Raw genomic sequence first — 13,601 nt, 5'->3', positions numbered from 1 at the left:
AACAGAGAACTACAGACCAGTTAGCCTAACGTGAATAGTGAGGAAAATGCTAGAGTCTATTATAAAGGATGTGATAACAGGCCATTTAGAAAATATCAACGGGATTAGGCAAAGTCAACATGGATTTATGAAAGGGACATAGTGTTTGACAAACCTACTGGAGTTTTTTGAAGATGTAACTGGTAGAATAGATAAGGGAGAACCAGTGGATGTGGTTAATTTGGATTTTCAGAAGGCCTTTGATAAAGTCCCACAGAAGAGGTTAGTGTGCAAAATTAAAGCACATGGGATTGGGGGTAATATACTGGCATGGATTGAAAATTGGTTTTCAGACAGGAAACCATTTGCCTTCCGAACTGCTTGCTGCACCTGTATATTTGTTTTCAGTGACTGGTGTACAAGGATACCCAGGTCCCTTTGTACATCAACATTCTCCAATCTGTCACCATTTAAATAATACTCTGCCTTTCAGGAAACAGAGAGTAGGAATAAATGGGTCTTTTTTGGGGTGGCAGGCAATGACTAATGGGGTTACGCAGGGATCAGTGCTTGGGCCCCAGCTAGTCACAATATATATCAATGATTTGGATGAGGGAACCAAATGTAATATTTCCAAGTTTGCTGATGACACAAAACTAGCTGGGATCGTGAGTTGTGAGAAGGATGCAAAGAGGCTTCAAGGCAATTTAGACAAGTTGAGTGAGTGGGCAAATTCATGACAGATGCAGTATAACGTGGATAAATGTGAAGTTACCCACTTTGGAAGGAAAAACAGAAAGGCAGAGTATTATTTAAATGGGGAATGTTGATATACAAAGGTTTTATTTGAAAATCACAAGCTTTCGGAGCTTAACTCCTTCGTCAGGTGAGTGAGTACCTTTCACTCACTCACCTGACGAATCTCCCCGATGGATTACCTAGATATACTCAGAGGATCCGGCCAAGGGGGGATGTCATGTTGATAACACAAAGGTGGAAGCATTTGCACCCTATCAAATACTCTCTTTTAATTAATTAATAAAATGAAGCCAGCAGATTAACAAAAGTGACTGATTCTCACCATAGTAAGGAAGATGCCAAACTCTGGATTCATGTCTACTGTGTCACTGTCAGTAAATATAAAACATTTTCTGCGTTCCTTCTTGCAGGTCAGGACGATGGCTATTTGCTGAGCAGCTACTGAAAGTACAGGCAAGTCTATGCGATTGAATTCGTCAAAACATCCCCAAGAACCTGACTGTGACAGTCCTGAAATAATAAGTAAAAATAGTATAGTTTAAATTCAACCTTATTGTGCAACAGGTAGTCACACTGATCGGACTGGACATTTTCTTACATCTATTACCTTTGAAGATTCGGCCAAGGCCTCGGAAGTCCATCTGATCCGAACAGTTGAATACCACCACATACTTGCCCAAGCATTTGCCCATGTCTTTGACGGTTTCAGTTTTTCCTGTGCCAGCTGGGCCAGTGGGAGCACCGCCCATATTCATCCCCATTGCCTGGGCTAAAGTGATATAGCATCTGTAAAACCATTCACAGTATACATTGAATTGAAACCAGACAACACTTAAGGGAATGCAGTATAATGAAGAGAATAAGCCAATGATTGGTGGCAGAGTCCAAAATTTTATCCCACGGAAGGCTGAGAATAGACACAAGCACCGGCCAGCTAGCCAGTTTTCTTTTTACATGATTAAAATAGTGGCTTAGAATTTACTGCAATGGCGATATTGGTGACGAACATCGTAAGTTAGCCCGTTAGTGTGCCCCCATTCTCCAGTGGTGAGTTTACAACAACACTTACTGGAAAGCTGATTTGAATACACCACAGCAAGGAGAGAAGCAAAATCAGAAGTGGGGCAGGCAATGGATATCTCTGCACCAAAGGGAATTCTATCTTCACATATGGCTCATTGTTCAAATTGTCAATTATTCTAGTTGGCAATTTTTTAGTTTTAATTGAGATACTCATTCACTGACATCATTACCACTCCGTGCTGTTTGAGAAATTATAATTTGGCAAATTGGAAAATGTCCAGATTCCTTACACCAGAATTTATTTCATACTTTCTGGAGGGCTGCGTTTTGCATTGATACTGTTCAAGGTACGGTTTGAATTGCACCGCTCCATGCAAGCTGACTGCAGCTGTTAAAAAGTTACACACAGAACTAATTCAGCCAAATGAATAATTGTTTTACAAAATAATTTAAATATTTTTAATTCTGGTCTGATTTAATCCCAATTTTAATCTTTTTCGTATTTTTTGATATTTCTTACCTAATGTCTCGCTCTCCCACCCGTACTCATAACAATTTTGTTCAGCTGTCCCTGTTCTACAAACGTCAGATACTAATTCTCACCAGCCAGACACTTGTCTGTACAACTGTCCAACACAGGCACAATGGGCCAAATAGCCTCTATTCTGTGCTGTACGATTCTATGAACTGCAAAAATAAATAAGTGTTTGTTTTGCCTGATTTATGATCTATCTGAGAATCCTATTCATTTCTTGAAAATGTATTTATTTATCCTCGAGTTATCAGAGAAGTAAGGCACTTCTAAAACCAGTGTCGCTTAGCACTCTGTGGAAAACAGCATGAACCTGGACTATTCTGGGTGCAATGATGTGGAGATGCCGGTGATGGACTGGGGTGGACAAATGTAAGGAATCTTACAACACCGGGACTATAACCTGGTGTTGTAAGATTCCTTACATTTATTCTGGGTGCAGTGAAGCTCACTCAGTCCAAAGAATAGGCTGAATAATTTAGTTCATATATTTTAAGCAGTTTTGCTGCTTTAATGGACTAGAGGCATCTTTCGGGGACAGAGAGCTCGCTGCAATTGTTTCTACTGCCCTCTAATGTAGCCATCACTGTTGTGATGCCATAAGGTTATTTGAGTCACACTTTGTCTTACTGATGTGCAAGTTAACACCACAGAAGTCTATAGGCAATGAACTGTGCTGTACCTTCCCAAAGCAAAGTTTAAATCAACTTCATGAAACAGTTTATTGATCACAAAGGATAGACAATTAAAATGAGATACAGTTATCCGATTATCCAAAGACGTGCACTATTGTAAAGAATTGTACCTATCTACTTTACATTGTCCAGCCTTAACAATAAATTCAGATGTTTTGGACACCATAACTTGAACTTTAAATTGCTTCACAGCGATCTTACCATTAACCAAATGAATCCCCTACTATTTTATTGATGTTAAGTAATTTTACTAATCGCACCTGAACTATCAAGGGCTTTCCACATCTGTTGTCTGGAATTAGCTTTTCATGTAAAGCGATGCAGTGATCAGTAATTGCTGTTGGGGCAAAACTTGTTTGTGTGATGTGCATTTTTCTTTGGATGCATCTTGCCATGATCCTTATTGAACTCAGTGTTTTTGAGTATATAAATACCAGGTACTATATTTAGTTTTTGAAAAACATGATACTTTTTTTGGTAAAGGATTACAGGAATTGCCTTTTGAATAAATTAACGAATGCAGTAAACATTGACCTTGATTTTTATTTTTGAGCCCTGTCTGCATTTGGTGTTTGAGATTATTGCCCAGAAATACATGTTGTCAGCTTTATTTTATTAGACATACATCATGCATATTGTGAAACACACCATACATTTAAATCTGATTACAACTGGTGCAATGGATTGGATTTGATTGTTAATGTAAGACATGGTAGGTTTATTAACTTACGCTGCTACCAAATCACTAAGGGCCCACCAGCACCATTCTGTAACAGTCCAAGTGGCAGCGGTAATCAAAGCAGCGTTCATTCAGCAAATTCGTAGTCGCCGTTGACTTTAATGAGGGGGGGTGGAGCTATTATAATTAGCCGTTCACTATTCGGTGAGAGGAAACAGCGGAGTGGCGCAAAAGCCCTCGGAAATTATGGCATGGCATATGTAATGGCGTTAAGTCACTTACTCCACTTATTTCCTGGGACTTTTGCGCCACTCTGCCGTTCCCCTCGCCGAAACAGCAAACAGCTAATTATAATAGCTCCACCCCTCTCCCCCCCCCTCATTAAAGACATCGGCGTCTGCGAATTTGCTGAATGAACGCTACTTTGATTGCGATGTAGATGCTCCATTACAATGGCTCCATGAAATTCTGGGGCATTGTGTTACAATTCTACCTCTCAGATTTTGGATACCAAATATGGCATTTTTCTTTTTTGTGGAAGGTACATTATTTAATCAACAAATTGAATCTGCCACGGGCCACAAGGAGCCAATATTGAGAGTAAAAATGATTTCCATCTCACTGCTCCTGGTAATTGTTACTTTACGCAGTTATATGCCAAGTGCTGAAAACAGCCTCATGGATAGAAAACTTCATGCTTATGACAGACTATATACTAATGGAAAATTGGAAATATGTAATGAAAAGGACAAAAAGATCTTAAATTCTAACATCTTTTTATAAAAAAAATCTGATAGGCATTTAAAATTAAAATCAGGGGTAATTACTAGGCACTGGGTAGCATACTGAATTAGTACACTGTCTTTTCACCTTTGCAATCTGAGCTTGAATTGTGCCACAGGATCTTTAACATCCACCTGCACAGAGGGCCGGTTTGGCATCTCATCCAAAGGACGGTAACTCCAACTTTCTCTCGCTCTCTCTTTCTTTCCCTTTCTCTGCTGGCTGTGAGGGTCCTTCGTGCAATGAGTTTGGGCAATCTCAACTCAGCCCTATGTGTGTGTGGACCCACAGCACAAAGCTGTCCACAACAACAACTAAATTAGTAGTGTCACTCAGACAGGACACAGAATGGCCAGTGTGGAACTGATGCAGTAGAAGTGGTTCCTTGGCGGGCAGGGGGGTAAAGCATGTTGTTGAGCTGGGTAGGATGAACCTTTAGTCTGTATCTAGCTCGTACTATTCCCGATCTGGGAGCGCTTGGTAATTGATGCTGACACTTAGTACAACAACTGGCACCAGTCCTGGCTTTCCTCAACTTCAAGGGTAAAAATAAGGTGAAAAGGAAGAGGAAATCAGCAGAAAAAGAGTCAGAAAGCAGAGTTCCAGATGTGCCAGGAGAAAAAGGCTGGAGCCGAGTTGTGACATGTGCTGTAAGCTTTGACAACAATCTTAATGCTTTGAGCTTAATGGGTTTGGGACACGTTCAGAACAAACCACTCTTGTGAACCCAAATTAGTTTGCTCATCCCTAATTAAAAGGTAGGAAGCAGAATTTAAAGAATAATTTCTAACAGAGTCCTGGGGAATGGTATTGAAAGTCACAAATCGCTTGATAAGTAGGAATAGCTAAAGGGTAAGGAAGGGCTGCAATAGGCCACAAAGGATGATTTGCAGCAAAAAAAACATTTTGGCCACACATTCCAGTAATACACTGCTATCAGTCAATCAGACTTCAGCAATTCAAGTGCAGTTACAAAATTTGTACCTGTCAGTGAGTGGAGTGATAACTAGTCTGTCAGTGCATCCCAAGAATTCATTTTGATAAGTAAAATCCACATCAGTAATGGATATCTGCATTTTGTCAGCATCATCATTGAAGTCGAACCTGCATTGCTTCAACCATTCAAAGTTAGTCGGAGACTTTATCTGCATCCGGCACTGTAAGAAATTAAAATAAATACAAAAATACATCTCACTTTGTAATTTTGATTCCAACAAGGAACTTGTCCATTCGTGTTAAAACAAGATTATGCAGTAAGTTTTTAAAATTTGTTGAGAGCTGAACATAGTGTAGGTTCAACGTACCGATAGTTGTAGGTCTAATTCTCAGCAAAGGTAAACACCGCAGCCCACTAACTAGAAGTTGATTATTTTTGTCCCTTTTTAGACTGCACACTATGGGCCGGAAATTGCTTTCAAAATAATGGTGAGCCTAACCATTATCAGTGGCGAAATCGAAGAGCAAGTTCCAGGGACCGCACGTACGCAGTCAAACTCGGAAATCCGGAACTTGCTCCTCCTTGTTCGCCGGCGATCTGACAGCTTCGCTTTAAAGGGATATAGAATCAATGGACCAGCGCCAACTTGCTCTCCTGCAAAGCTGGAAACTAACTAATATCGCCACAAAACAGGTACGCTCAGTTTTTTAAGTCTAAACTAAATTTTAACAGCGTGGTAAGTCTAAATGATTGCCAAACAACTTCTCTGGCACTAAAAATTAATTTTTTAAAAAGTGGAATCTCATTACTCCTGATTTTAATAGTTTTTGAACATTTAAAAAAAACATTTTTTAAATTTAAAAATTTTACATTTTTTTGTTTCTTTTTCCTTCTGTCCCTTTTATCTGAGTCTTTTAATCTTATCCTCTCTTTATTTTGCTTTCTCTATGTCATTTTCTAACACCTTATCGGGAACATCCGGGTTTTTAGTCGGTGCTGTTTTTCTCGCAGCGTAGCTTGTTTCAAGCTGATTGGCTGAGGGAGCTTCCAGATCCTTTCACCACTCATGCAGCCCGGGAAAGAACGCTGATGTGATTTGAACTCGCAGTTCAAGGAAGTTGCCGCCATAAAGAGCGCAGTAACTTAGTTGGTAAATTTAAATCTAATGAGCGGCGACCACTGCTCGGAGCAATTTGCGGACCTATGTCATCCCCACCTGTGAAATGTGAACCTTCCATCTATATCAACCCAAGAAAATTTACCAAAAGCAGTGAAGAGACAGACATTTCATGTGCATAGGAAATGTGTCTGCGAACAGTTACAAAAGATGGATAAAAACATGGGAAGGGGAAGAAGGTGGGGAATACAACACCAATTCCTTTGGAGTAAAACCTGATGGTTTAAGTGTGCTGAAACCTTTTTTATAGGGTAACACCTTATTATAAAGTGGGAAGAAGATCAACATTTATGCCACCATTTTTTCCAAATTAGTTATTGAGAAATTAAACATTCTCCAATCCTTTGCATGGATTTCATTTCAGGTTATAAAAACTGGTTTGAAATATTTACATTAATGGGATTCTGTGTTGAAGATATGACACAAAAATGACACCCACCAAAAAGAAGTCAATATTTGTACATATTAACAAAGGGAAAAAATATCACATCCACTTCTTGTCATCAAGACACAATAAAACCGACTACCAGCTCATCGAAGATGTCTCTCTGATGGACGTGGATGGTGATCAGAGTCTCATACTTCACACGCTCATTAAGATCTAAATCTTTGGTTGTCATATCGATCAACATATTAAGGATTTCCAGAAAGTAGTGGTTTGTTGTCTGCATGATTTTACGGTCGGCTTTTGCAAGTCTCAAGGCATCTTGTGCATCTCTAGTCCAAATCATCTGAATTCCAAGAAGGCCAACCTGTGATGGGCATCAATAACAAGTTTATTGAAGTCCATTTATAACTTTGGATCATTTTCACCACCACGTGGACTAATAGATTTTTTTATTTTTAGCTTTAACTATTAAACTTTTTTGGCTCCAAAGCACAATGAGTTCCCAGAGTTCAGTTGTGGCTGCCACAGCAAGTTGCAGGGTACAAAACTGAATTCTAATTTGAACTTCAGGATTTTTTCAGTTAGATGATTCACCAAAACCAATGCTCAGAAGCTCAGAAACCTGCTGGCATTGACCTCCACCATCTGAACGTTAAGCCCTAGGAACTTAGTTCCCCAACAAAGCCAACACTCCAACATACCAACGTGTATGAAAGTCATGTTCATTAAAGAATATATTAAAAAGCAATCTCCCTTAGAAGCAGAGAAACCTTGGCAACCTAAGGGATTATTCCAGTAAAAACTAACTTGTAAGGGATTTGCTAAATTATAAATTTGGGTCACAGTCAACCTTCTAAACATATTTTTACGTTGAAAACAAAGCAAAACCACATTCTAGTTTCCTGCTTTCCCAACCTACCTGGGCACAGAAAGTGTTCAGGAACTCAATGAGATTGAAGTGTTCTTCCTGTATTACATAGGCAGCATTCCGAATAATGCCGTGCAGTGAACTTTGAGACTCCTCAAGCAGAGAATTCAACCAAACTTCAACATTCCCTTCTGCGGCAACTGGTTTATCAAGTTCAATAGTATCCCCTTCTCTGGAGCATACAGCCAATATGCGATCATAGATCTGTACAGCAAAGATGTGGAGTCATGACCCAAAACACTGCATTGTGCTAGGAAGCATGCTTCCAATGCTTAACACATTTCCGTACAAGATATACAGCTGATCTCATGATCATTAAAAACACCATTTCAATGCAAGCAACATTCATGTCAGACAAGTGCCAGGCAATGACCTTTTCCAAAAAGAGAGTCGAACCACCTCCTCTTGACATTCAACAGCATTACCATCGCCGAATCCCCCACCATCAACATCCTAGGGGTCACCATTGACTAGAAACTTAACTGGGCCAGCCACGTAAATACTGTGGCTACAAGTGCAGGTCAGAGGCTGGGTATTCTGCGGCGAGTGACTCACCTCCTGACTCTCCAAAGCCTTTCCACCATCTACAAGGCACAAGTCAGGAGTGTGAAGGAATACTCTCCACTTGCCTGGATGAGTGCAGCTCCAACAACACTCAAGAAGCTCGACACCATCCAGGACAAAGCAGCTCGCTTGATTGTCAACCCATCCACCACCCTAAACATTCACTCCCTTCACCACCGGTGCACTGTGGCTGCAGAGTGCACCATCTACAGGATGCACTGCAGCAACTCACCAAGGCTTCTTCGACAGCACCTCCCAAACCTGCGACCTCTACCACCGAGAGGAACAAGGGCAGCAGGCACATGGGAACACCTCCATCTGCACGTTCCCCTCCAAGTCACACACCATCCCGACTTGGAAATTTATCACCGTTCCTTCATTATCGTTGGGTCAAAACCATCGTTCGCAGCAAATTACCCAGCCTTCAGGAGAACAGCGTCCACGACGCCACACAACCCTGCCACAGTAACCTCTGCAAGACATGCCAGATCATCGACACAGATACCACCATCACACGAGAGGACACCACCCACCAGGTGCACGGTTCATACTCCTGTGACTCGGCCAACGTTGTCTACCTCATACGTTGCAGGAAAGGATGCCCCAGAGCATGGTACATTGGCGAGACCATGCAGACGCTGCGACAACGGATGAACGGACACCGCGCAACAATCGCCAAACAGGAGGGTTCTCTCCCTGTCGGGGAACACTTCAGCAGTCATGGACATTCAGCCACCGACCTTCAGGTAAGCATACTCCAAGGCGGCCTTCGAGACACACGACAACGCAAAATCGTCGAGCAGAAACTGATAGCCAAGTTCCGCACCCATGAGGACGGCCTCAACCGGGATCTTGGGTTCATGTCACACTACACGTAACCCCACCAGCGAACAAATGTTATCTGTTTTTAATATAACGGGTCATTGACTGTCTTCCTTCTCTCTCTCTCTCTCTTTTTTTTGGGGGTTTGTATATTCGGTGGCCTTTTTAGGTGACACCTTTCTGTCTGCTCACTGTGATTGCCTTGGCAACGGGCAGTAATCACCAGGCATTGTTCTGTGATTTTAAAATGCGAAGGATTCGAAAATGTCATTTCCACACCACCTGAGGAAGGAGGAAGCCTCCGAAAGCTTGTGGGATTAAAAATAAAATTGTTGGACTATAACTTGGTGTTGTAAAATTGTTTACAATTGTCAACCCCAGTCCATCACCGGCATCTCCACATCATTTCTATTTATTAACATAGCTCCAGCAATACTATCTTTCAACCACCAGAGGCTGTTAGTGCACTTCGTAAAGAATATGTAAAAATCAGGAGGTTTGACACTAAATAGTCCGTATGATTTTTAAGCACTTCAGTTTTCTGGTGAGTATAGTCAACTACTTCAAATCGCCTTATATTTTGTCAAATCACTAAAAGGGAATGTTGAGGGATTGCGGAACTAAAATACAAGAAAAGTGGAAGCTTATTTAACTCTTTGAAAACCAATGGACGGTGATGATGTGCAGACAAAGAAATGTATTGCACACATGCAGGTGATAATAAATTATAGAACTTTGAATTCAAATCTGCTACAGCACAGCAAAGAAAATGAAAATTGGCACCAGTGCAATTGCAGCGACCAAAACAACAACTTTCATTTATATAGCTCTGCTTGTATAAAAGATTGTCTCAGAGCACTTTACAAGGAGAAGAGATGACCCTAAAGTTTGCAGGGTCAGGGGGAGTCCTCCTTTTACATGTGAATGACGGGTACCCGAGCCACTAAGGGCAGGTCCAGGGTGTCTGCCTGCCCTAACAGGCCACAACGTCTGGTGTAATCGATTTCCTTTTTGTAAGGGGCCTAACTTCAAAATAACTTTTTTACTAATTCTATATATTTCTTCAGGAGTCGAGGCCACGATCTCAGCTTGGATCCTCAGCTGGAGCCCACTTCTGCCGTTTGGCATAACACTCTCACCCTATGACAGCTCCACTGAGAACTAGGGATAGGGGAACTGCCCACATTTCGTGTCTCTGACCCTGGTTCTGCCCCAACCAACCCCCCCGCCCCACCCCACCACCATCACCACCTTTATGCTGCTGGCCTTATAAGCGGCAGACAGAGTGTAGAGTTACGGCAGGATTGAGTGTGCCAGAAGGGCCGAGGACTTTCGACTCCAATGTTTTTTGCAATGTATACACTTTCGTTCTTGTTGCAGGTTTGATATTTAACTCTCCAAACCCTGATCACAAGTTTACTTATCTGGATGTTGCCAGGCAGCAGAGACCACCAGCTATAATAACTCAAGGCCAACAGCCCTTCTGGGATTTGAAATGTGAAAACATGACAGACATTGGGCTATAATTGAAAATATCAATGTTTAAATTCTGGGCTTACAGTGTGGTTAATGGTATAAACCTCAATTTCTTAGAAATAAAACAGTTGGAAAGATTGAGATCGTTCGATTTGGTGGGTAACAAATGCAAAAAAGTAGAACAGGACAAATAGAGAATGAGGATAGTGTGAACCGAATTTAAAGGTTTAAATGCTTTTATTTGTAGTTGAAGTTAAAATGTCATAATCAGAGAAAATGCAGCACAACTGGAGGCCATTTTGCCCTTGTGTCTGTGCCAGTGCTAGCTCTGGATCAGAACTATCTACTTTAATCCCATTTACCTGCACCTTCCCCATGACTTATAATTGTGTCATTTTAGTGGTTGGGGCTGATATTATACTAAAAGCTTTCCAAAAGGAGTTCATATTATTTGCTTATATTAGGTACGTGAGCAATTCAAACTCACCTTCTCATGGAACAGGACCGATTTAATATTGTCAAATACATTAAGCAAATGAGCCTGTATAGTATGGGAATCAGAGGCTTGGCCCAGGATCTCCAGCAGAGTAGGGTCCGATACAAAGAAGAACCTTGGAAACATCAGCCGCTTCTTTTCCAGATAGCTGATATTTAATAGCAGCAGGAAAGAAAGAGACAAATTTATCGTCAAAAGTCTTAGTTTCAGCATGCTCACTGCCTCCCATACATCACTGGGAAATAACAAGTAATAATTTGCATTACAGTAACAAGAGCAACAATTCTAATCAGCAAGACCGTACCTTCATATGAAGTTTCATCTGGTCTTGTGCCTGCACTACTGTGATCTCTTAACACCCAATTTTATGTTACAGAGATGGTTCTGTAATGTAATCTCGGTCTTTTACTGTGGAATCTACACCATGTATAATGCAGATTCAACATCAACGGACTGCACAGATGCAATATTCACAAGCGCACGAATGCTCCATACAGCACAGTCATCTGCACAGTTAATGCAAAATCGCACTTGTGACCTTTGATAATATGGTTGGGATATTCCCCAATGTTAGCAATGGGAGCTGCAAGATCACCACCCAAGATGGTAGGCCATCAATGCCCATTTACTTTACAACAATGCCATGATTGGCGATCCCAACCTCGTTGGCACAGCAATAGAGTAAACAAGGCAGCCCATCCATAAAGACATTTTGATTCACTCAGTGGCCATTAAGTACCCTTCGCACCCATTGTGGAAGGTTTGATGAGTAGGAACAAAATAGGAACAAATGGGCAGAGGCCAAGGATGAGATCATGTGGGTACGGTCCTGTAATGGAAAGAAGAGCGTAAGTGCCAGAGGATTAAATAAATTGTCACTTTCTTAAAGAATAGAGACAGGGTTTCCCACCTCTGCACTCGCTAGCCTGCCCATTCATTTCAGTGATAAATATCTAAACTCAAAATTAGCACTGCTTTACGCAGTTACAGTATTTACCCAGTTAATGATTTCTGGCATATTTCAAGTTGCTCCAGAAGGTGGGGTAACAGCTGGATCATAGCTTCATCTCCCATGCAGCACTGAACCACATTAGGAATTTCATGGGCACGGCTCATTATCTTCATCCAGGACTTGTCTATGTTGGAAAACCTCTTTGCTTCCTGTCATGACACAGTACACTTGGTAGATTTACCTTTGCAACTTATACAGGTTTACTTTTTTAGATTGAACACCAGCGTGCACAATTTAGTCCGTTGTTCCTTATACCATTTTTAATTTTGCACTCTTTTAAAACTCCTGCCTTATACTTTGCATTATGAGTTGCTGGTTCCAACGCTGTGTTTCTTTTGGGGCGAGGGGCTTAAAGTTTATTACATATCCCACAGAACATAGAAAATATCACATGATTCAAGCAGTTTATATAAGCCTGGGGACAGGGGAACTCAAGTTTATGATGAAAAAATTCTAATATCCCAAAATACACTTGCTGTATAACTGAATGGAATTAAACTCCTGAGGAGTTGAAATTATTACCCATTTACAGTGAAAATCTGAGTATAATTTTTCAACCGTTTAATGTGCAGATACAGAACACTTTGTCACTATGGCTTAGATTTCCTGTTTGCCATTTATAACAACAACTTGCATTTATATAGTGCCTTTAACATAGTAAAACGACCCAAGGCGTTTCGCAGGAGCATTATCACATAAAATTTGACACTGAGCCACATCAGGAGATATTGGGCACGATTTTAACATTGAAAAATGGGTGGGTTGGGGGCGGGGGGGCATTCACAATCATAACCATTACAGCTCCGCCCCCTACCCACCTCTAACCCGCATCCAACCCGCCCACTTCCGATTTTCATGGAGGCGGGATGAGAGGTGGGCGACCATCCCGCTCTCAGGAGGTGGGTTGGTGATTAAAACCTTTCAAGGAGGCTGCGGGCCTCCATTTTTGCAGAGTTTCCGATTTCAATCCCTGGGGGCCGGGATTCCCGGTAACAAGCCTACCTGCAACGATCCCCCAACGATCGCGGACCCTCGCGATGACCCCCGATCCCTCTCCCCGTGACTGACTCCACCCCACCCAGTGACCCCCATGCCCATCAGTGCCCCATGCTTACCTGTGCCCGCCCATGCCCCCATATGCCCCCCCCCCATCCATACAAACAAAGACTTACCTGAACACGTCCTCTCTCTGGCTGCTCTCCCTTCCGACTGAGGCCAGCCTGTCAATCAGGTTAGTCAGTCGGACGGCAAACCAACAAAAAAAAACAAAAGACGTCCTTACACCCCCTTCCAAGCTCAGGGTCAAAATCATGCCCTTTAGGACAGGTGACCAAAAGCTTGGTCAAGGAGG

At 41.7% G+C, this 13,601-nt stretch overlaps 1 protein-coding gene across 1 annotated transcript in view; it reads right to left on the bottom strand.

Annotated features, from left to right (window-relative positions):
- LOC137333415 (dynein axonemal heavy chain 5-like) overlaps positions 1-13,601 on the bottom strand; it is a 150,927-nt gene that overhangs the window by 123,394 nt on the left and 13,932 nt on the right. The window contains exons 6-12 of the mRNA XM_067997567.1: positions 12,236-12,399; positions 11,230-11,386; positions 7,872-8,084; positions 7,092-7,316; positions 5,435-5,607; positions 1,346-1,524; positions 1,061-1,248 (exon numbers count right to left, since the gene is read on the bottom strand). Coding sequence (XP_067853668.1) covers positions 1,061-1,248; positions 1,346-1,524; positions 5,435-5,607; positions 7,092-7,316; positions 7,872-8,084; positions 11,230-11,386; positions 12,236-12,399 — 1,299 coding nt within the window. The remainder of the gene's footprint in view (positions 1-1,060; positions 1,249-1,345; positions 1,525-5,434; positions 5,608-7,091; positions 7,317-7,871; positions 8,085-11,229; positions 11,387-12,235; positions 12,400-13,601) is intronic.

The sequence above is a fragment of the Heptranchias perlo genome, chromosome 16, assembly GCF_035084215.1.
Source record: "Heptranchias perlo isolate sHepPer1 chromosome 16, sHepPer1.hap1, whole genome shotgun sequence".
In the NCBI taxonomy this organism is placed as follows: domain Eukaryota; kingdom Metazoa; phylum Chordata; class Chondrichthyes; order Hexanchiformes; family Hexanchidae; genus Heptranchias; species Heptranchias perlo.
Note: the sequence above shows the minus strand (reverse complement) of the source record. Positions and strands in the feature narration are given on the sequence as shown.